This window comes from Haliaeetus albicilla, chromosome 9, assembly GCF_947461875.1.
Source record: "Haliaeetus albicilla chromosome 9, bHalAlb1.1, whole genome shotgun sequence".
NCBI lineage: Eukaryota > Metazoa > Chordata > Aves > Accipitriformes > Accipitridae > Haliaeetus > Haliaeetus albicilla.
The window spans coordinates 42827875-42850833 of record NC_091491.1 but is presented as its reverse complement, the minus strand read 5'-3'; the positions used below and the strand labels follow the sequence as shown (position 1 = coordinate 42850833).

General features: G+C 39.9%; 1 protein-coding gene across 11 annotated transcripts in view; it reads right to left on the bottom strand.

Moving 5' to 3' along the window:
- Window positions 1-22959, bottom strand: part of PLCH1 (phospholipase C eta 1) — an 86602-nt gene that overhangs the window by 39960 nt on the left and 23683 nt on the right. For 3 of the 11 annotated variants that reach the window (XM_069792925.1, XM_069792932.1, XM_069792926.1), the window contains exons 3-6: window positions 8527-8673; window positions 7221-7464; window positions 4731-4860; window positions 1742-1912 (exon numbers count right to left, since the gene is read on the bottom strand). In XM_069792925.1, the coding sequence (XP_069649026.1) occupies window positions 1742-1912; window positions 4731-4860; window positions 7221-7464; window positions 8527-8673 (692 nt within the window). The other 8 variants (XM_069792931.1, XM_069792921.1, XM_069792923.1 and 5 more) reach the window with 8 other exon arrangements.

Genomic DNA, 22959 nt, shown 5'->3' with positions numbered 1-22959 from the left:
TGAGCTCAAAAAACTTAGGGCAATAGCATCAAGGGGAAAAAATAAAAACATTTTCTGCTTTAAAGTTGTAATTAGCAGAATTGCCAGGACCAGATTGCTTGAAGGAAACTGTGTGTTGAGGCTATCACAGCAAGATCAGTGATGTGATAGTGCTCCATGTTTCAAGGGGGATGAAGGAAGAACCAGTCATACATGCCAGGGAATTGCCACAGTGGCCAACAGGGGGGAAATCAGCAACAAAACAGCACAGACTGTTGATATTTTATGCTAAGGACAACTCAGAAAAAGCAGTCATCGCAGGCAGGATCCCAGAATGGCAGAGGAGATTATTCAATGATTGCAGGCAAAACACAGCATCTATACCCGGAAAGCTGAAGTAGGTTGGGATGTTAGCATTTATTTTCATGCGGTTGTTTTGTAACAACACTCTACAAGGACACACAGGGTGACCAAACAATACAGGACCAATTGCCAGAAGCAAACAAGAGTCCTGGAGATCACAAGGTTCCTTCTGTGCTCCTCACTGTCCAGAGTACAAGTTCTCTCCCTGGGTTCCACAGACGATTTTTATAGTAATCCAGTCTCTTTCAAGATGGGCATGAGAATCTCCACTGGAGCAACATATATAGGAATGGCTAGAGATTTTTTTGTTCAGCAAGTTTATTCATACGCATGTTGGGGGAAAATCTCTCATGTTGACCCAGCTTTGCCTCTTGAGTTACTTATGCCTTTTTTTTTTTTTTTTTTTTTAAATTCCCTATCAGTGTCTGTTTCTGTGGTTCCCTGAACCTCACTTCTGTCAATTGCTTCTCTCTGAGGATAGAAGTGGAACCTCCAGATGTGAAATTTTCTTTGCACAAGTCCCACACATCCATGAGAAATGCCTGGAAAACAGACTTTCTGAAGAAAAATCAGGGAAAGAAGGCAGAAGGGAAAAAGGATAGAATCCTGGACATCTCACCCTCGGCCAGGTTCGTACAATATCCACCTTTGTATTATATCACAAAAGTGTAATCTTCTCTTAAAATTTAATACAGATTTAGGCCGCATTTAAGAGGTTGTTCTTTGTCAATATTGAAACTCCTGCCTTAATAATAAAAGCAGCAGTCTTTATAATTACTACTACTACTACTGATACTTGGGAACTCCTGGGATATATGAGAGTATTGTAGGATTCAACTTTGCTTACAGGAAAGGATATGTGAACACAAAGATTCATCTTAACATGCTACCGCATTAAGTCATGCACAGGCAAACCATTTGTAGATAATCAGAAATAGTTTGCTGCTCTTGTCATGTGTTTCTAGCTTTAAAACATATCACATATCATCCTAATTTAGACTATATCTGCCAAGACCTTTAGGCATGAAAGGCATCTCCTGGAAATATAAACGTCCCCCCACAACACCAATAAACAATCCAGACAAGCTATGTAAAAGAAAGCAACCATGCTAAGACACATGATAATCAGCTGTAACTAAGAACTGTGAATGTTACCTGAATGCCATTATAAACAAACATTAACCATATTGCACTACACTTGCCTTTCCTCTACCACAGAGTACAAAAAAAGTTCAAACTCTTTTTAGAAGTATTTAAAAAACAGTAATGGCTTTAGATTTCTTTTTTGTTACATCTGTGCTTTACCCCTTGCCCCAAGCTAAACTTTTCCATAAAATTCTTTCCCCGTACTTGAATGTATTTACATGTACATATATACGGATGCATAATATTCCCATACCTTTTGTTCCACCTTTAGAAACTGAGCAAGTTCTTCAACAGTGAGGTGATCCTTTCTGTCACTGTAGCTTAAGAGCAGTAAGTAGAGATCTCGACGTAAAGACATCATCTTGTAAAACACTGAAAATTCTTCAAAATTTAGGGTTCCTTGGTTCTCATCTGTGTCTGCTTCCTAAGAGGTAAAGACACTCAGGTAAGCATGCTAAACACAGGTGAACTCAGGAAACAAAGTAGAACAAGATTTATGTACACGAACAGAAATTTAATAAATTCTAGTCTGCAAGACTCTGTTCAGACTCAAATCATAGTAAGCTAAAATAACTGCAAAATTATAAGACCGTCTACTGGATTTTTTGGCGAAAACAATTACTACACTAAAGCCACAGGTTCCCTATGAAAGTCTCAATTCCACCTTTAGCTTTGAATTTGTTTCCCCTGCAAGAAGGCTCACCCTGGGGTTTATTCTGATCTCTGTTACTCTCCTGTATGCCCTGCAGTTATCCTGGATTAAAACATAGCAAGGAACATAATAATGTCACCCCTTGGTGTCCCCTAACAACAGGGTCTGACATTTTAAACCACTCAGAACAATATCACAGTCTTAAATGTACATTAATTCAAACTGCAACACTTTCGGCCCCCCTGTCAGCCCTCTGTAGAGGGGACAAGTCTGCAGCAGCAGTAAGACTCCACACCAAAATATATGCCCAATAGCCCCAGTCTTAATGGCAGTTTTTGTTTATCCTCAGAGGTAGGAAGAAAAGAAAACAGTACTTAACGCATGTTAATACAAGCTTTTTACTGTGAACATCTGCCTAAGAGGATTGCTTTGGATTTTCAAAACAAAGAATGTATTCTGGAGAACTGCTGTCAAATATTATGTAGGTCTCCACAAAAAAACCAAACTTCAGGGAAGCTATAACTCTTTAAGTTTGAGGCTGTAAGCAGATAATGGAAACAAAATGAAATAAATGTTTAGAAATGTGCTATTGTTCCCATGAATAATGTCCTTCGTTCATAGCTGTATATAATGTTTTTTCTCTGTAGTTATAAACCCCCTTGGCATTCCCAAGTCACATTCTGTTAAAAATGGTGCTTCCTTCTGCCCAGGTCAGAACACTTTCTGCGCAGAGACCTTTTAACACTGACTTGGCTTTGAACCTGTTAGCTTGTCTCTCCAGTGGTACACCAAATACAAGTTCTTCTCCAGATGGAGGGCATCTTCATCCTGCTATCACTACTTCCTTCTCAAGAAAGCTCTTCCAGTTGGTGCCCAACCTCACTTCTTCTATAGAAGAAGAGCTAGTCTAATAGCAGATGCAATGAACACATCTCTGACCTGCTTTGCTTTCCAAGGATCCAGTTTTACTTTCCCTTCACATAAACCACTCCACTTCAAAGCGTGTCTTAGAACAGGAACCCATCTTTACACCAGTGACTCCTAGTACATACACACAACTAAAGTAGCAGCCCCATACTCCATTCCCAGATGCAGGACCAGGACTGCTTCATAAGCCTGGCCATCCCCATGGAGCCCCAGGTGCTCCTCCAGGCTGGGGGCTGCTCGTGCCTTGTCCATAGCTGTAATGCCAAGTCACACCAACAGTACCACCTGAGCAGATCAAGTCCAAGAACAGTGCCAAGTAGCTAGATATAGGAACAAGGATTTGTCCCAGAGTTACTTTGCCACTCTATTTATCCTGCATTAAGCAATGCCCAAAGCACTGCTCATGGGGTAAGGCCTTTAGGATTGAGCCCCAAAAGACTAACAGTAAACAAACCTTCAACACTGCTTCTATATTCAACCTTAACTTTAACCATGCCTGTGAGGTCTAGGATATTAACTCAGGTATAGGCTGGCAGCAACTGCAGCAAAATAAAAATAAATTAAGCAGCTTATTTTTAATCAAAAGTTGCCTCTGATTATACAAAGGCTGATGGTTGCTAGAGTGGCCTACTTCATTCCTAGACAGTTTAAAAGTGCAGGCAGAACTACATTTTTTTTTTCTTCTTGGTACATGGCTTCACAAGTCTCTGCCTCTCCTGCAGCAGCCAACTATCAGTGAAACCCAAAGACCTCAGGGAGCTGCATTTCATTACACCTCCTTAGTGCAACTGATATCTGAGCTACAAACTCAGATCACAGAAAGTAAGCCGAGAAGAAAATAATTCCCAGCTATCTGGTGTCAAATGGGATTATAAATCATTCTATATCTACTATATATCTTAAGTGACATTTATAATTTTTGGGAACAAATACAACCTGAACTCATCTCTGCAACACAACCCCACCAGTTTCCACACTTCTCAAGTCTTTGGGGAGTAACTTGATACTCCATAGATGTATCTCTAATGCAGATTTTATGTCAAACAAACAAAGCACTTTTGACCATAGAAGATTCTTCAAACTTTCCCATGTTTTATAGCAAACCAGCTTTTGGCTGGTACTGGTTTTGAAGAGTTAAGAAAATTTTATTTTGTTCTCCATTATGTCCTTGGCTTACCTTTCCTTTCCTACAGTAAACACTAGGGCTGGTGGAAAATGGTAACTGTTTTCAGGCAACAGAAGTAAAAAATTGATTCTGGCTAAGAGGAAGTTGTTAAAAAAAACCCCACCACTAATTACTTTCATAAAGCTAGTTTCTATTAAATCATTTTCCATAAAGGAAATGAAAAAGATTTCAATAGAAACAGAATAACTTAATTGTCCATCAATGCCAGCTTACAACAATTCAGTTCAGAGATGAGCACAATAATGCATCTGAAAATATAATATTAATAAATTGTCTTCTATGTGGTTCATGTCATTAAAACAATGTCCTGATGCATCTTTGTCTACAAAAAGGTAAGACTTGGAAAAAGTCTCTGAGGTGCTGGAAAGGACAGTGTTTTAAATCCCAACTTGCAGATTCTATTCTGGATCTGTCCAGAAATAGATCATAACTGGCACTATCTTACCACAACAACGCTGTGTGTTAGAAGCCACCAACCTGAAACATCTGCCGGACCTTCCTGCGGGGCAGGTTAACATTTAGTTTATGCATCAGCTGGTGGATCTCTTCAATATTCAGCAGGCCATCTCCATTCTTGTCAGCCTCCTCAAAGGTCTGTTTGACCCAGCTACAAATGTGTCAAGGAAAGGTTCAAGAGGGTGATTTCCTCACAGAGAAGGGAGGCAGAGCAGTTGGGCAGGTAAGGGACAAGACTGGAACTCAGGAGAACAAGACCTTGCCCCAGCTCTTCTGGGCAGGGGGATAACCCTCCTTAGCAGAGGACCTTAACATGTTCCAGGGAGAAGAAATGAGCATTATTCAATCCAGCATTCACAAACATGTCTTTTTCAAGTCAGCGCCTCTGGGCAAAACATTTGAATTAAGACTTCCCACAGCCTGCATTAGAGTTATTGGGGTACGCTGTGAAATAAAGTCACTTCTGGCAAAGATCTGGTGCTACCTACCTGGTTCTTCCCCATGCTGATGCCAAACCAAAGCATTTTTACTACTGTATACCGTCTGGTACGATTTGCTATTGTACCTCCTACCTGGTGCAATTAAGACTGTTGTATCTGAGGGCTACTGGTTTCATGACTGAACTCAAAGGAATCAAGCTCAATAACCATCTGTATTGGGGATGATGTTAATCTAGTGCAAGAGGATGGAATAAGGAAGACTCTGTGAAATCAGCCCAAGCACATTATTATCGGCCTGAGGTTTCCATAAGAACCTCATTAAAAATTAACCACTCTTGTTTTTCCATGCTCTCTCCTCCAAGACTGTCAAACAGTTCTTTCATCTGTATATTTTTAACTCTTCCATCTCTGGACAACTTCTGTGTCCACCACTTTCTCTCTGATATCTCTGCCCTCATTTTGTGCCACATCTTCCACAGGGCAGCAACAACTCCATAAAATTGTAAGTTGCACAGAGAAAATGGATAGTGCTCATACATTTGCTGTTTCTCCCCTCACAAGGACAAAATGGCATCAAATAAAGCTAGCAGCTGTGAGATTCAGAAAACAAGAGGTGATTCTTCACACAGGATATGGCTTGTCTCTAACATAACCTTTTGGGGGATGTTCTGCAGGTTTACATGGGTTTGAGGTGACACTGAACCAATTTCCCTCCCCTGTCCTTGCATTCATTCAAATGCTTAAAACCAGTACTGGTTTATAACAATTATTTACAGCTAGGTTCACAATACCAGCCCCTTTGCACTCTCATTTCTGCTACTAGCTTCTCCTCTGAGAACATACCCCAAGTTTTCAAATATTGACAGGCTTGCTCCGATATCTTCTTCTACTTCTCCCTTCATTCTTCTTGAACTTCTCCACTTTCTAACCGGTACCCTTTAGCCCCTCTTTGCACATATATCCCTCTGCAGCTTTTGCTAAGTTCTTACACTAGCTGGAACTGGTACAGGGTCATTTCATCTGCAGTCTCCCAGCTGCCATATTTGATAATACAAGACTTGAAGTGATGTTTCACCAGTAGAGAACATACAGCAGATATGTACACCTCAGAAAGCTCATGGATAAATACAGCAACTACGTGTGCAACAGAGCATGCAATTCATCCCCCAAATGGATCTGTGCCTATCTTGTCTCAGAATTAAACACTGAAAATATAAACTAAAAATACCTGAAGTACGTGTATTCTCCAGGAGGAGTATTTACAAGTGACCACTGTAGATTTCCATGTGGCAGAAGAAGGAGGTTACAATTTTTATCAAGATGGGCTTGGTTTGTTTGGTTTGGTTTAGGGGGAAGAGCATTGTTTGTATTTAACATACTAGTCAGCACTCTGGTGAAAGAAAGCACATCAAGAAAACATTCAACGGGCATGATCTTTACAAGAAGTTCATTTTGGTTACTAGGCTACAAGAAATATTTAAGGAGCTTTAAAGATTTATGCTCCTGACAATCAATGGAGACTGAGAAATACACACGGCTATCTGACACAGACCAACCAAGAGAAACAGAGATGGCCAAGAGTTACTAGTCAGTTTACTGAAAGACTCCCAAAAACATTAGGGTTTCACCTGTCCAGAGGCTAAAAAATTCAAGCTTTCAATTAGTAGTATCTGGAAAACAATGTCTAACAGACCTCGCAATTTGCAGCAGAAGAATAAAAGCACAGTTGGGCAAACAGAAGACGACAGAAGTCCTGAAATCACGCTGGGGTTAGTATTTATTGAGATAACTAGAAATGACTGTTTTGACCCTTCAATAAGAATTTCACTAACAAAATGCAAGACTATCCCCTGACTTTAGTGCAGTTTAATCCAGCCCCTAAGGCACAGCTGATGTTTTATTGCACAGATAAGTGTCCATGTCAGACCCATTACTCAAGTTTCCATTGCAATCAATGGCAAGGTTTTTGGTCACTTAACAGGAGGTAAAAGGACAGCCTATGCTGAATTCACTAAAAACCAAGCCAGAAATACTGAATCAGAAGCTGGATCTCAGGCTCATAAAAGGATACTGATCATGTGTTCTCTGTCGCTTAGCGAGTGAGTCTTCGTCACTTATTCCAGCCATCAAATATTTCAGTCCTGTGATCCAGGTACGAGCTTCCTCTGGGTTAGATGTAATCAGATCCAGTGACTCCATGTGGTTGCCGTGGTAAATGGTAAAGCAACAGCTTGGGTCAAAGTTCCCCTCTGCATGGCGGTGGAAGATTTCAGACTGCCGGCCTTCGGTGACTTTGTAAATGGAATCGATGACAACTATGGGGAAAAGGGAGAACAAAAGATGACATGCTTGGATATCCACCCAACCTCTTTCTGTTTTTAGCAATTCTGAATTAGTCAGGCTAAGAGTCACTAAACTTTTTTTTAATATTACATCTTCACATCCACAAGCGCTTTTTGATTTCTAGGTTTATCCTTGCTTTGGCTGTGCCACATGCACAGTACAGCTGCCTTGAAGGCAGGCCAATGCAGGTACAGGCAGGTTACAGCAAAGCTCTTTGAGTGCTCCCTGCTACATCAGAGGACTGTTGGCTGCTCAAAGGGGAGCACGAGGAGACAGATACCAAGTGTCTTGTATCAATCAGTGAAACATTGTGTAGCTCCAAAGGGACTGCTCCCACCACAGATGTGCCTTCTACACTAGGAAGGCAGGGAAACCCATTGCTGTGCTAGGGTAACAGGGCTCCCAATGCCATGGCACCTAACAGCTATGCTGTTCAACACAGCAGCTCTTAGCCACCACACACTGGCCCAAAAACATCAACTGTCACTGCCTATAGCTTTCCTAACCGCTTGTTTTTAACCTCAAGCCTCCATGACAGCTCTGTGATTTTCTAGTCTGTATTTTATTCAATAAACCACTAATTTGAATTTCCAATTTCAAACAGTGCAGCAGGAACAGTTTCAATGAGAAATAATGCTACACAATAACTTCAAGATATAATAATGCCTAAAGAAAATTATCACAGTTAAGATTAAGAAACCTCAATCTAAACTTTTCTAGGTTCTGTATTTAGATTTTTGATATATACATTGAAAAGAGTTCAGCATAGTCTGTTTTCAAGTCCATCTTCAGTTTGCTCATAATTCATCTATATCTATGGAAAATGCTGACATCAAACTGAACTACACTCCCCTTCCTTTCATAATCCTGAACTTTTAGTAGGTGGTTAAACTCTACTCACACTCTTGAAAACCTTCATGTAAGTATCACATCACATTTTACATAAGCATCAGAAAGCATTTAATTGATCCCTCTGTAATGCATGTTCTAATACTGAACTGCCCCAGAAATTGAAAGAAATATTAGAAATTTACTTTTTGCCTTTTCACTTTTTCTGGACGGTCTCCATCGGATGCAGGTCCTGTGCTCATCCAGGTAGAAGAGACGAACTAGCCCTTTGGTTCCACTCTTCAGCTTAACCATCTGAGTCCCAGACTGCATAACACTCATGCATCTTTCAACTGTGAAGCAGAACAGAATAAATTCAACTAAATGGCCATCTAATTCCACTAATAAAATTACTTACTCACTTTCCAACATCTGCCAAGCATATAAAATTTTTGACTTGCACCTTTAATGATGGAAACTAGTCATTGCTGTGTGAGACATACTATTTCTTCTTCTTCACTACTAGCTTCCCCACATAGGAAAAAAAAAAAAAATCATCTGTCAAAAAACCTTCACAAATGAGGCAAAGAAAACTTTACCATATATTGAAGGAAAATATATTATAGTTGTTCCATGCTTATCTCATTTAAATATTTTTATATTATTATACACAGTACTGTAATTTTAAACCCCAGCACTCCACAAATTTTGAATGGTGATATTATCATTCAAACTCTGTATTCCTTTGGGCTCAGTAATCCTTTAGCTTATATCTTGTGCTTTTGACACTGTTAGAACTGCTAACGTAATTATAAATACACAATCCCTCCTCCCTACCACACATATTTATACCCTCTCCATCCTGCTACCAAATTTCAAGCACATACTGTGATGACTTCCTTTTATCCACCCATCTGATCCAGGATGATAAGGCTTTGTTTCTCTATGTTTTTACCAAAATATACTGATCTCTTCCATTTCATCTCATATCTTTCCTCCTACAGTTTTCCAAACACTAGGATCAAGGATAACATTTCTTCTTGATCTCAGTATATGTCCATGCTCTTAAATTACCTTCTCCTGTTTTTATTCATTCACAGCCTCTGCTCACTTGATATCATTCCAAATTCACCTCCCAGGTGATTTGTTTACACTCTGGCTGGCTCCCAAATACTATCTGGGTGTCTCTTTATTTCTTCTTATCACCCTTCTTCTCTTCACCACTTCTCTGTTTACTACTCTTCTTGGTATCACAACAAAGACCAATACACCCTCCCACTCCTCTCTGGCAGAGCTAGGATTTATTGTCTCAGCTCCTGACACCTCCTTAGCTCCCACAGCAAGTGGCAGAAGTGGCACAAGCAGCAGTGGACTCAGTGCCAGCTGAAACCCCACAGTGCTCCCATACACCAAAGCACATTGTGGTGGCCCTGCTCAGTTTGTCTCCACAGCAGAAACATGGCCAGAACATCTTCCATCAGAGCATTACACTGCCCCGAGGCCATCAATGAAGGAGAACAAGCCTGCTGCTCCTTCCAAAGCACCTCTAGGTCAGATGCAGTCAGAGCAGCATCCTAAATATTCGACAAACACAGGACGAACAGCCATTGCCCCTGGACCAACTTCCCCAGCTCCCTTGCACAAAGGCCTTTTTGTTGGCAAGCCAAACTCCACATCAAATAACTGCATCAGAAGTGATGGTTTTGCTAAGGAGTTGTCTGTCTTGGAGGAATGAGAGGACTTGGGTTGAGCTGAACAGAACCAAACTCTTCTGAAAGCATCACAGATGTGCATGAGTGCAATAAATTTTTTGTTTATTATGTCCATAAATATATGGCCTTCCCCGAATCATCACACATACCAAATAAATAGGTGGGTTTGAAAGTCCTTTAAGATGAGCCAGAAAAGTGACATAAATCAAGCCAGAAATAGATGTTACACAGTATCCACAGGTCGACTGTGGCAGTTTTAACTTGTATCTATCTGAAGATGCACAAAGTACCAGGAAGACAAGCCTTTACACCGCAAGGGATGGAAAACTCAGAACCTTAAAGAAGAAAGATTAGCTGAAGCAAAAATAAATCTCTCAAACTTACTACATACGTACACACACACACACACACACACACACCTTCTGTTGGCAGACTGAGCCTTTCACTTTGGAACTGAGTTTAGATCAAGTTTGCCTTGGATTCATACCTAGCAAACAAACAAGAATTGTCCTCCAGCACAGAAATAAGGGTCTCCGTAAGAAAAGGTTGTACCAGTGTGTATGGATATGCAAGTTTGAACTGCTACATTAGCCTGGCATACAAACTGCATGCATGTTTTAATTTCACTACTAGACTGATCAATTGCAACAGGGTTTTAGCTCAGGAAGAGGTTAGCAACAAGCTACTCTGCACAGAAAATCTGCTTCTTTGCACTGAAGGCTATCAGTTATTAATAAAATTCTTACAAAAAATAACTAATTCTCACATAAGTCTTTCTATTATCATCAGCTCAGTTGTCACAGAAAAAAACCTGGTTCCACTAAGATGTTGTTGAGGGCAGCTAGCAAAAGGCAGAAGAAAGAGGACTACATTTCTTTAATGTAAGAAAAGCAGAAAATGGGCCACACTCAGATAATTACAGCCAACAAAACCACGTTGGGGAGGGTTGGGGGAGGAAGAGTCATAAAAGGCAATCCAGTTTCTTCTTCACCATTTCAATTGCCTAAACATTTCTACATCACATTTGTAATTGTTACAGATGCCTTTCACATACACGTTTTTCAGACAGACTTCAGAATCAAAGTTATAAGGCATAGATTTTAAAAAACTTTTTTCACCAATAGAGGAGAGTAGAAGAAATCCAGTTCCTGCTAAATATCTCAACATTCTCCATTTCTCAAATGCCATCTGCAATAAGTCTAGTGCCCAAGTAAGCACAATCTTTTCTGCTTGCACTTTTCCAGTTCCAAGAAAATACCATCAGGATGCAAACATTTAGAGAAGAATTGTCAATGTGCAAGAGAGTTAACTGCATCATCCCTACTGTGTAGGTTTTAATAACAGGAAGAATCCACTTTAAAGAATGGACTACAGTAATAGAAATGCCACACCATTCATAGGCCCATTGAATTTCAACTCTGCAAACCATTTACAAAATACACCATCCTCCCCTTTAAGATATTTATAAAATATAAGCACACAAAGAAAAAAAGTCTTTTTAAAATCTATTCCTAATATGCTAATTTCAGTCTCTAGCCAGACATTCACAAGAGATAGACACCACACATTAGCATCTGAATAAGGTGAAGTTATTGAACAGAGGCAGTTCAGAATAAAGCTCCAGAAGAGCAATTCAAGAATGATTTCACTAAGGAATAGGAAAACCAGTTCCAGAAAAACATTTAATCCTCTAGATAAACCATGAATACTGAGTAAATGAAGCAGCTCCTCGATGCAGACATATATTAAAATTTGAGAAAACAAGACATGGTTTCCATTATATGGTATTTTTCTAACACAAGGACTAGCTGTGCATTTTTTGCTCGAAGTCTGAAAATGAATAAGGTAGAACTAGAATACAATGTAGTTTATGTGCTACAATAGAATAAAGTTAATTAATCTGGAAATTCAAATAAAATATTATGCTTATGCATTGTATATTTAAAGCTTTTCTTTCAAATGAAAAAAATTTTGAAAACTACAGTCAATTCTATTCCCAGAGTTATGCAAACTTATTCTTGACAGTCCAAAATCATCCTAACAGACATCCTGTAGTTTAATGGGTTTTAATAATATTGAAATACCAGTCTATTTTTTTCCTCCCAAAATAACCATTTAAAGCACAACAGACCTCAATTCAAAGAGCATTTTTTAATTTTTAGTTCAAGCAATGATAATCATTCTCAGTAGTACAAACATCTCCTTTTCAGAAGGAGCTGCTTCTCTATTGAATGGTAAACCAGATACAAACCCATCTGTGCCAGCTGGACTTTTTCTGAAGTAGCCACACTCCCCAGCACATGGTAGACCTCTGAAGCGAGGAGGAAAGCCATCCAAGCCCCCAGTAAGTCCAGATGTGACTTGAAATCTTGCAAGTTAGGCAGATGCTATTTATTCTACCTGACAACACTGCTCCTCGCTGCTGAATAAATCAAGCTGCTGCCTGGGAACACTAAGCTGGAACTCTGACCACTAACCATACGCAGCCTTACGTTCAAAAAGCACTCTAATCCGCCCCAAATCAGCCAACAGTACCTTCCGTCCAGCTCTGCTCTAATCTATCCCCATGTGCAATCAGGTCTTTAATAACCAGGGAATAGCTTAGCACCACACCCTGTGAGAATCTCTCGCAAAAAGTTACAGCTCTATTCACAGGTTTAACAGCCATTTCCCTGTACGAGCCCTGTTTTTCAACAGTTTGCAATTAATTTGGTTTAATTCTCCACAGTCATTGTTATGACATGCACATCTGCATGCTGTTGTGCTTTACCACAAAGCACTTAAGGCATGTGGGACCCTTTAGTTGACAATAGAAAGAAAATATTTAGGGAATTAAAACATTATACCTAGCAGCACTTTCAGTAAAATAGAAATGCACTTTGATATACAGGGCACATCACAGCAGTGAAACACACATACACTCCCCATAAAGCATGTCCATCCAAGATTAAATAAATATGCTGGTCACTTCATAACTGGAACCAACAGGCAGGAACTGTGCAGGAGCAGCACCAGCACCCAAAGACACCAGCTGGGATGCTCAGTGCACACCAGCTGCCCCATTGCCCGCACATGACAGCCAGCACTGCACCAAGGTTTTCTGGGTTACCCCAACTCCTAAATGCTTTGTCTTGCTGTGCCCTCAGCCCTGATTAGCTTCCCCAACCCTTCATTTCAGTCATGTAACACTCAAAGTAAGCAGCAGCAAGAACAGGTTTGAGATTTTTTGCTGCTATATTTTGGGTTTTCATTACTAAAAAAATACTATTACCTAACAATTAGTAGCAAACTCTCTATGCCAAGAGTCTACAGCAAAATCTTCATAGAATACAGGTTTTGGGTGAACAGGGGTTTATTTCACTTTTTTTAGCCAGTTTCAGTGGTATTTCACTTTTAAAACATTCTTTTTTCCAAAATTGCATTCAAAGAACCATTACTTGCAAAGAGATGATGTTAACTATTTGAACAAAACAAAAAAAAAGCTCAAGGCCCCACTCATTTTACTCTGTGGGTCCTGTGCAGTAAATCAAATGCACATGCAAAGTTTAGTTGAAACTTCCATGCTTGTCCTAATTTTACTCACAGCAGCCTATTGCCATAGTGGCACGCAGCTCACCCTGAGCATAATCTCACCTGCGTTTCCATCAGCTTCTGTGAGATAGCACAAGAAAGCCATAGGTCTTTAAACAATGAGTTATTAATTCAATTTCAGGACAGCCAGTAAAACCTATTTTTGCAAGGGGCGGTGTGTGCAACTGCTACGTGCCAACAGCTTAAGTGTCCACAGCAAACCTTAGTAAATTTATACAGTCAGCCCTTAACAAAAACAAATACAGTAGAATGTGAATATATTTAACAGCTTTAGGAACAGAGTCCTACGATTAAGTATTAAGATTACACCACTGAAGTTGTGACACAGATTTATTTTCTTTTTTTAATTAAAGATCAAAACAAACTTTTTACTGCTGTCCACAAAAACAGTTCTTTCTTATTTTTCCCCGTTATACTACTATATGTTAAGAAATTAATAATTCAAAGTGCAACCAAAAGAAAAAATGTTTGGTCTCACATGTCTTGCTTTTATGGACTTAATGTTATAGCCATCTGACAAAACAAAAAGATTAACTAAGGCATAAAGAGCATTACCAAACAATGAGAAGTATAATTATGAAAGAGGATATAAACTGTGTTTCTACTTTATATGCAGCAAGCTGCATTAAATCAGCATTAAGCCTGAGGAGATAAAAGAAACCCATAAAACGGAGAATTTACTTTTTTTTAACTGCAACATCAGCTCTTCTCCCCTACATTCAGTATTTTTGGTATTACTATACACTTTGCAGGTATATTGTTTGTTCTCTCTTCAGAGAGGGAAGAACCAAAGACTCCCCATTACCATCACCGCCACGTGCTGTTCCCACCCACATGATTCCCAGGACTTCCGCAGACATCTCCTGTGATTCACTGTACTGCCGTATCCCAAGAACCAGAACAGGATCCTACACTTCACCTTAGGGTAACTGCTCTTACACTATGGAAAGCATGGTTCATCTTACTTTATAAGCCCCCAAATGCCTCCATAGTAATTATCTCAAGTTTTCAGATTTAAAAACCCCCAAACTCCAGAAACTGAACGCTAAGTGAGGCTATTATATAAAAAGTAGATAGTTGGTGGTTGACAAAGGAGTCACAGCATGCTCCCAGCACTGGAATCATGTACCTGGATCCAACTTGGAGTCCATTTTTCACTGATGCAGATGCACGTTCTCAGAAGCAGGCATTGAAGGAATGTGCAAAGAAAAAAGCACACACCCCCCTTAACTAGAGAACAGTATGCAATTAGACTATCATGATCCAAGTAGTGAAGATATTCCAGATGCAATCACAAAAAAAACCCCCCACACCAAAAACCCCCAACATTCTCAGTTGTCTGAACTCCTCATCACCCTATTTTGCATCATTTATTCACCATGAGTATACTTTAAGTTTGCCTTTACGCTAATACCATTAAAAGCCATTTACTCCCTACCTCCATCCCCCAGAGAGTGCATTTTATCTAAATCCCATAGAACAGCACTAATATCCCGCACACCACGCAGCTTACCACTAGCGTCATCAAACTGTTGATTGCTGTTCTGTTACGTAACAGCCAAAAAGCCCAGGGGAGCAGAGACCGCAGATGCAGGTCTGGGGGAATCCATGGCCCCAGTCAGGACCATTTTTAATAGCCACATATCACATTTAATGCCAGATTTTAATTTGTTTTGCAGCAACTCTTCCAAACTTACGGAATTTTACATTAAGCTTCTTACAGTGGATTTAATCATAATCTTTGTGAATTGCATAGACATGAGATGGACAATCTCTCACACTTCTGCAAATACCAAGAAATCCTCAAGGAAGTCACACACACCAGCAGAGACACCAAAGGCTGGTGCTAGGCCTTACAAGTCCCAGCTGAAAAGCATGCAGGTATTTCATTTCAGCCCTCAAGAAGGTAGAGAATCAAAACAAGTAGAGTAACCAGTCAAACACAAGCTATGACTACTCAAAACAATTGTGAATGGCTTACAATCAATGAAAATCATAAAATCTGAAAAACAACTCATGCTTGTAAATTCACTAAGTAATATGCAAACACACAAAACCAGTGAAGCTTAAGAACAAAAACATATATCACCCAGAAGGAAAAAAACCAAACAACCAAAATCTATCAGCAGTGTTTTAACTCTTTGTAGGTCTGGGAACTGTCTGGTGTTGGGGTTTTTTAAAGAAAAAAAGACAAAAAAAACCAAAACAAAACCAAAAGCTTGGGAGTAGTAGCTCCCAGAAGTTATGCTTGAGTAATAACATTTTTCATAGTAACTGCTGTTTCAGCCTACCATATTGAGATTTCTGGCTTAATGCTTCTAGAATGATCAATTTAACTCATCTTATTTTCATATTACAAGTAAAAGGTTTTTGCTATATGCCTTCTCCACAGCTGATCCTTGACAATAGTTATTCTTGCCATAGGAGCACCCAGAGTCCTTTCCCAGACTGAGGCCCCCTCCTCTTTTGCACCAAGAGATCAGAAAGGAATCAGAAGCATCAAAACAAAGACCTGGCAATACAATACAATCCCCCAAGAGTTTTTATGATCCTTATTTATAAGTTTTGTTCCTACAGTGAGACTATCTTTTACAGAGTACTGTGCAATACAGAAAATGACTTGCTAGGAAAGTGCCTTATTTACAGGGCCTATGATTCCCTTTTTGAGATCTACACTTCAGGTAGATTCCTTTATATCTTACCCCCCCTTAACTTCTCCAACAAAACAAAAATAGGAAAACCCCACCAGAATATCCTTTCATAAAGCTTGCTCCTGTCCCCACACAGTAGACATGCAGAGGATAAACTGTCCCAGCTTCAGCACAAACAGTGAATTCTGATGCCTGCACATTTATCAACAAATAGCAATATGTCACAGCAATCTTGGCACCTGTACAGCATCACAGCCTGGTGAGGGGAATAAGTCACAGGGCACAAAAGCAGCTGTGGCTGCAGGATGAAGTGGGTGGAAGAGGAATCCAGACCCCAGGACCTGGAGCACGCTCATCACACTGGGCTGTGACAGCAGCTAGGCTGGAGGAAGCATTGCTTCCCCTTCAGGCTGCCAAATAAATCCACATCTGGGGCTTGATTAAAGAGTAGGAGGGGAATAAGCAGAGTAGAACTGAAGGTGGAGTTAATTAACCTTTAAAAGTAATGAATGAAGACTAGAATGCAACTGATGATAGGAGCTAATTTATTCACACTCATGAGAAACAGTCATTTTGCCAAAGAAACATGTTTATCTATTCTATTCTCAAGCTACCTTGGTGCAAGTCACCAACAGGGAGTCATCTATGGACAAGCAATGGATTGACAGTCTCAAACACCAAAGTAATTTTATTTCCAAAAATAATGATGTTTTGCACATCTGAGTTTCATGCTGATCAATGTTTCTATTGGTAACATGAAAATGCCTCCAAACCAGTTATATGTTATACTGCTGAGGATACCAATAACCTGACATAGAACAGGCACAAACTTCCTTACCTACAGCTGGGTTTCCTGTCACTTTTATTAAAAAAGCCAGCTTATGGTTTCCCATAACTTTAATTTCAGTCACCCAGGAAGCACACAAACCAGCACAAAATGCTGCCTGCATACTAACAGGCTGTCCTCTACAACATGAGCTTCTTAAGGGACTACTTCAAAATACATGGTAAAGAGGAAACACAAGCACTCACATTTCTTCTTGCAGGTAAGCTCCATGCCGGAAAAAGCTGTGAACTTTTCTTTCATCAAGCTCCACTCACCAACCCCTGGTTTCACCAAGCTACTGCATGCCATGACACTGACACCACTTATGTTGATCCAATACAGCATTTGGCCATTTCATCAAAGCAGTAAGAATTACTTTAATGGTTTTAAGTCTATGCCACATAGTTTCAAAAAGGCACAGTTCTTCAACAAACTCTAAGAACCTTTTCAGTTGCACATAATAATAATGTTCTGTAGATTTATTGAAACAAGAGTGTATTTAATTCTTAAGCACAAAAAAAAACCCCCAAAGTAGTTAACAAGCATATCACCTAGTTACTAGTTGGTTTACCACACCCTTGGCTCTGCAGAAGCAGAGCAGATACCCCTCATGGAGCCATCAGCATCCAGCTCCAGCATCCTCTGAAACCTGACTAGTGCCAGGGAAGGGACCCGGCACTTCACACCACAGAATACTCCTTTCAGGCTGGCAGGTGAGGTATTTCACTTCACGCAGGGTAATGTCCTCAGAACATACCAAACAACACAGAGGCTTTAGACCTTTCAAAGCTGCCATGTGCATATGCTAACTTATTGCGAGTGCATATAATGCTGGGGTAGATTTAAGCTATTATTGGAATTAAACCCATGGAAGACCAAGTTCTTCACAGCAGGAGGTTGATGCCTTCAATATGCACTCAGAACAGTATGCTGTTCTAAACTAATTCCTTTATATATCACTTACTATTCTAGAGCCTATACTTAATACCTGTCTTACAGGTGCTTGGATAGATGTAAAGATACAACAGTCCCAAAGAAGCACTTATAATGACCTCAAAAAAGGCTGCTGTGACAGACCCTGTGAATGAAACTCGATGTAGTTCACTGCTGTTTCTCTGCTTAGCTGTACGGACTGCAACCCTAGTGTTCTGCTAAAGCAGTAACAAGATAACTACAAAGTACCACAACCTGTCAGCCAAAGACCCAAACCCATACCCAAGGAAGTCTGTACCACTCCTCCCACACCATGCCCATTAATGTTCCACTGCCAACTCCTCTTTGAGCACGAGTGCATTTCCCATTCACAGTGGTTAGCAGTCGCATACAAACTTACAGCCAAACCGCTGGCAGACGCGGAGCTGCTGCTTCCTGCAAGCGCTCATTGCGGAGCCAAGTCAGACAGTTGGCCAACGACTGCACACACAACACCTGCTTGTTCAGTTATCCTTTTATCCAGGCGCTATCATACGAGCACTCTTATGCGCATAAATTGTGCAAGGGGTGTGATCCTGCTGTTATCAGTATCGGTGCTGGCAGGCTAAAGTAATCACCAGACTGAGTAAGGGGGAGATCAGGCACTCTGCCTTCTTCCACCATCCAAGCATGTGAATATATTCATGCCTACAAAACACAACATCCAAAGTCTGCGCTTGCGCAGTGCTGTGTCAGCCCTCCTTGTGTGGGGGGGGACACCCCGGGAGCCCAGCCGTGACCCCACACGCACTGCTGCAATGACACCAAAGCAGCCAAACCTGAATGCAAGGGACAGAGTTATACTCGTTGCTTCCGCATCCTTTAACTGCCTCCACCAGACAGAGAAATGGCAGTGCTACTAACTGGAAAAGATTAAAGAAATTTGGCGGTTGCTCTTATACCTGGCTAAGGAAAAGGGACTGCAAAATGACCTCAAACAGAATCTCACTGTCAACTGAGTACTTCAGTAAGAGATGGGTTTATCTACACATACACACACATTTCCACGAGCTTCAAAAATTAAACTGATGCTTTTCTTCTAGGACTGTTCCAAAAACCCCGTTCAAATAAGCTAGCTCTTGTAAATTATTAAATGGGGACATATCCATTACCTTCTGTGTCTCAGAAAGCAGATGGAGTAACACCTGGTCTCCTTTACCTAACCATATGCATCAAAGCTTAATGTAGAGTTTTGTGTAACAAAACCCTCCAAAATAAAAATACAATGTTTGGAACTGTAGCATACCAACTCCAACATAGGAGGCCCTTCCCTGAGAGGATATACAAATAACTGACTTTTTCTTAAAATAGTCTCAATTCCTTATACAATAGGTGTGTCTATTTCCAGTAACTTTCCCTAGTTAAAAAATACTTATCAAATAAAATCATCCATGCTAAACACAAAGGAAAAAAATCCCAGTATATATCAGCCCCCAACACTGCCCTTAAATTTTTTTAACATGCTTCATAGTGGGCAAAATGATATCTCAAAGTAAGATCCATGACTTTTGGTGGTTTTATTTTAGATTAGTTTGTTTGTTTTAAAATTAGATGATCTTGTTGGAAGATGTCTTCTGAACTACCCAATTTTAACAAGCCAGCTCTTTGCTAAATGTATTTTCTAAGTTTTTTCTTTAAAAGCACACAACCCAACATCATTAAGGATGAGCAAAATACAAAAATAAACTTTATCTACCATGATTTCTCCTTCTCTCTACAGCATTTACTCTATATCCACTTAGAGGCTTAAAATAATTACCTCTTTCCATCCAGCACTGACCTAAATTGAACACAATCAGACATTATAAACTACAAGTTACTGAAGAAAGTTATTCAAGATGTCTTCCTTTTTTGTATCGTCCTGCAATTCTTGAAAGACATATCTTTCTCATCCAATGCTGTTTGATCAGAATTCTACACATCATTTGCATATGTGTTATACTATTTATAAGTGCTACTAGGAAAAAAACCTAGAAACTCTTTTCCATAGAAAGCCATGCCACAGCAAAATGACCAACAGATGAAAAGGTCAAGAATGTTTTTAAAGGCAAATACATTGGTAATAATTTAAGATAACACACAAGTGCAGTTCATCCATATCATAGGAGCAGTATCTCACATACCATCCACATGTTTTCATAGAGAAATGTACTTTCAAGTCAATACAAAAATATCAAGTTTTCCTCTACAATATACAGGAATATATACATTCTTTATATTAATAATGTCCATATAAATATTGTATGTAACTTACCAATCATAAGGATAAAGTTACCTGATTTTTCTATAATCACTTCCAGAAATGTTATGAGCTCTTCCTACAGTAATTCCAAACTCAAACATCCTTACCTTTTTCTGGACTTAAATTTTTATATACTTCAAGGTCTGCCATTAAATTTGTAACTCATGCATTATTGGCAAGTAGAATGGAAATTCTCACTGCAGGAAAGCCTCAATTTAATCTGCATTTCTCCAGAGCCAAAACATTTGGAAAGCAATCCTTAGAAGTACAGAACATTGCCAGCACTACTCTTTACGAGGACGACGAAATCTTCATGATCCATAACACAAAGACAGGAAAGCACAAATCCGGAAACAATACTAGGCAACTTTCTTCAAAACCAAAAAGCACAGCCTGAGAGGGAAGCTGGAAGCATCTGCTCTGTGCTGCTGCTGCTGCTGCTGTGGGAATGCAGGAGCAGCGACTACTTTTGGTATGAGACATGCATGCATAGCAGTGCGATTAAGATGCTCCAGGCATTAAGTGTGCATAACGCCTGGGAAGAATTCCTCTACAGGCAAGCGCAAGGAAATCCTGCTGGCACCTAGGGAGGCCAGTCAGGAACAGATTACCATACTCCAGTTAAAGAATGGGAGAGTGACGCAGGCTGAATGCAGAAGAGAAAAGCCACCCTCACTCCAAAGTAACTACCAGCATCTGCAGCCATGGGATTCTGCAAGGCAGAAGGAGAGAACCTCTGTAGACTGCACTCCTTTTCCCCAGGTTTTGTGCCCCCTCCTCCTGTCTCTGTCAGTAACTTGAAGGGGAACAGCCATTCTGCAGAATCAGGCCAGTTAGAGCACAAAGCATGCAAATGGGTTAGTCTGTGCATCACTGAGCATTTGATTTCGTAAGTACAAGTAGTCTCTTGCGAGATGCTGAGCACTAACTCTCCCAGTAGCTATAAAAAATTACCACGCTACTGGCTAAATACTGTGCTTGTTTAAGCCAACTCACTGCTACTGAAATCAGTGGGTTTATAGTCAGCATGGAACAATGGGCAGAAACATTCAGACTTGCATAAATTGCACTTACTTATGATGGAGCCCAAGGGGCACAGCGTTGGAAAGCATGGCAAGAATAAAGCAGGCTCCGTATATAATGCTTCACGTGTTTGATTTATTGCATTTTCTAATTGTTTCACTATTCGGCTGGCCTTTACAGTGACATTTACATCAGCATACCAAAGGAATCCCCAGTTATATTCTCAAAGATTGTGACAGCAATAAAAGAGGACAGAATTTGTCTAGCCCGTGACAGGAAGAAGTTACACGATAGACAGTGTGACTGAGAAGAAAAAAAAAAAACAATCCACAAAAAAAAAACCCTGTAGAACTTGAGTGAGATGGGAGACAAGATAAATTGGAGTTGACACTTTTTACTTACTGAGAAATCATTATTTCTTAGCTGTTGCTAACACAAAAAGTAAGACTTCACACAGTCACTGCATGTCACGATAGATCGCAGTACACTGCAAGGTATATGTTGACTGTATCTAGCAACCTATAAAATGAAACAACCCCCAAGCCCACTGTAGGATCGTTCTTGGCTGTACTCAAAGTTTGTGCTTCTAATCACGCTTTCAGCTGAGGATGGCAGGACATGGCAGAAGTCATGCTCTGCAGAGAGGAGTGTCACTCATTCTCAGTTACTACAAGGGAAATGGAACAGCTACATCATTACCCCACCACTGGTTCACACCTCAGTTCACAAGATTAAAGGATGAAGTCATCACTCTGAAGCCTCTAGATAGTTAATTATTTACATTCAAACAAATTGATGTGTTATAGTTGCAATTCAACAACAAAAAATAAACTGTCACCCCTCTATAGTTTATTATTGATATATCAGATTGCACTTGATAACGTGTTAAGTGCAAATTACTTCACACTCCTATCATTCTATATTATGAGAGGAGCTATACACAAGCATCTTTAACACCTAAGCTGCTCTCTAAGAAACCTTGCCCAATCATTAATACACTTATTATTTTGTCTTCAAAATAAAGTTCATTTTAAAATCAGAAGTGTTTAAATGCTATATGGCTTTAGAAATCAGGGCAAGCTATATAGGTTAGCAAGAACATTACAGCAAACAAATGAAGACTTTGATGTTATTCAGGAGATGTACGCCACATGGTATGAAAATACTTGTAGGTTTATTCAACTTCCAAAAAAGTAAAAAAAAAAATAAAAAATCACCATGACAACTCTTCACTGACAAGCCAGGTTTTGCATCCAATCCCTAGCCCTGTCAGTCAGAGTCAAATCTGAAACTGGTGTGCCCTTGGAGACACACTACATTAGAGTTTGACTGTCTGCAAAGGGAAAAGTCAAAAGGCAACTAGTTCACTTTATAGTATCTAACACTGCACCTACATCTTATTTAAGCAATGGCCAAGTAACCCTCACATCTTTCCAGTTTGCTTTGCTTTCTTGTACATACCCTGTTCTCAGGGGGATCACAATGCTTCTGCTGGGAGTGCTCTGCAGAGCCACAACATGCAAAGTTCTATCAAAGTCTCAGAGTTGATGGTGACAAGCAAGCTTTCAGAATATGAAATTGTTATTCTGTTACCTGTATTCGACTAACATGAATGATCACCA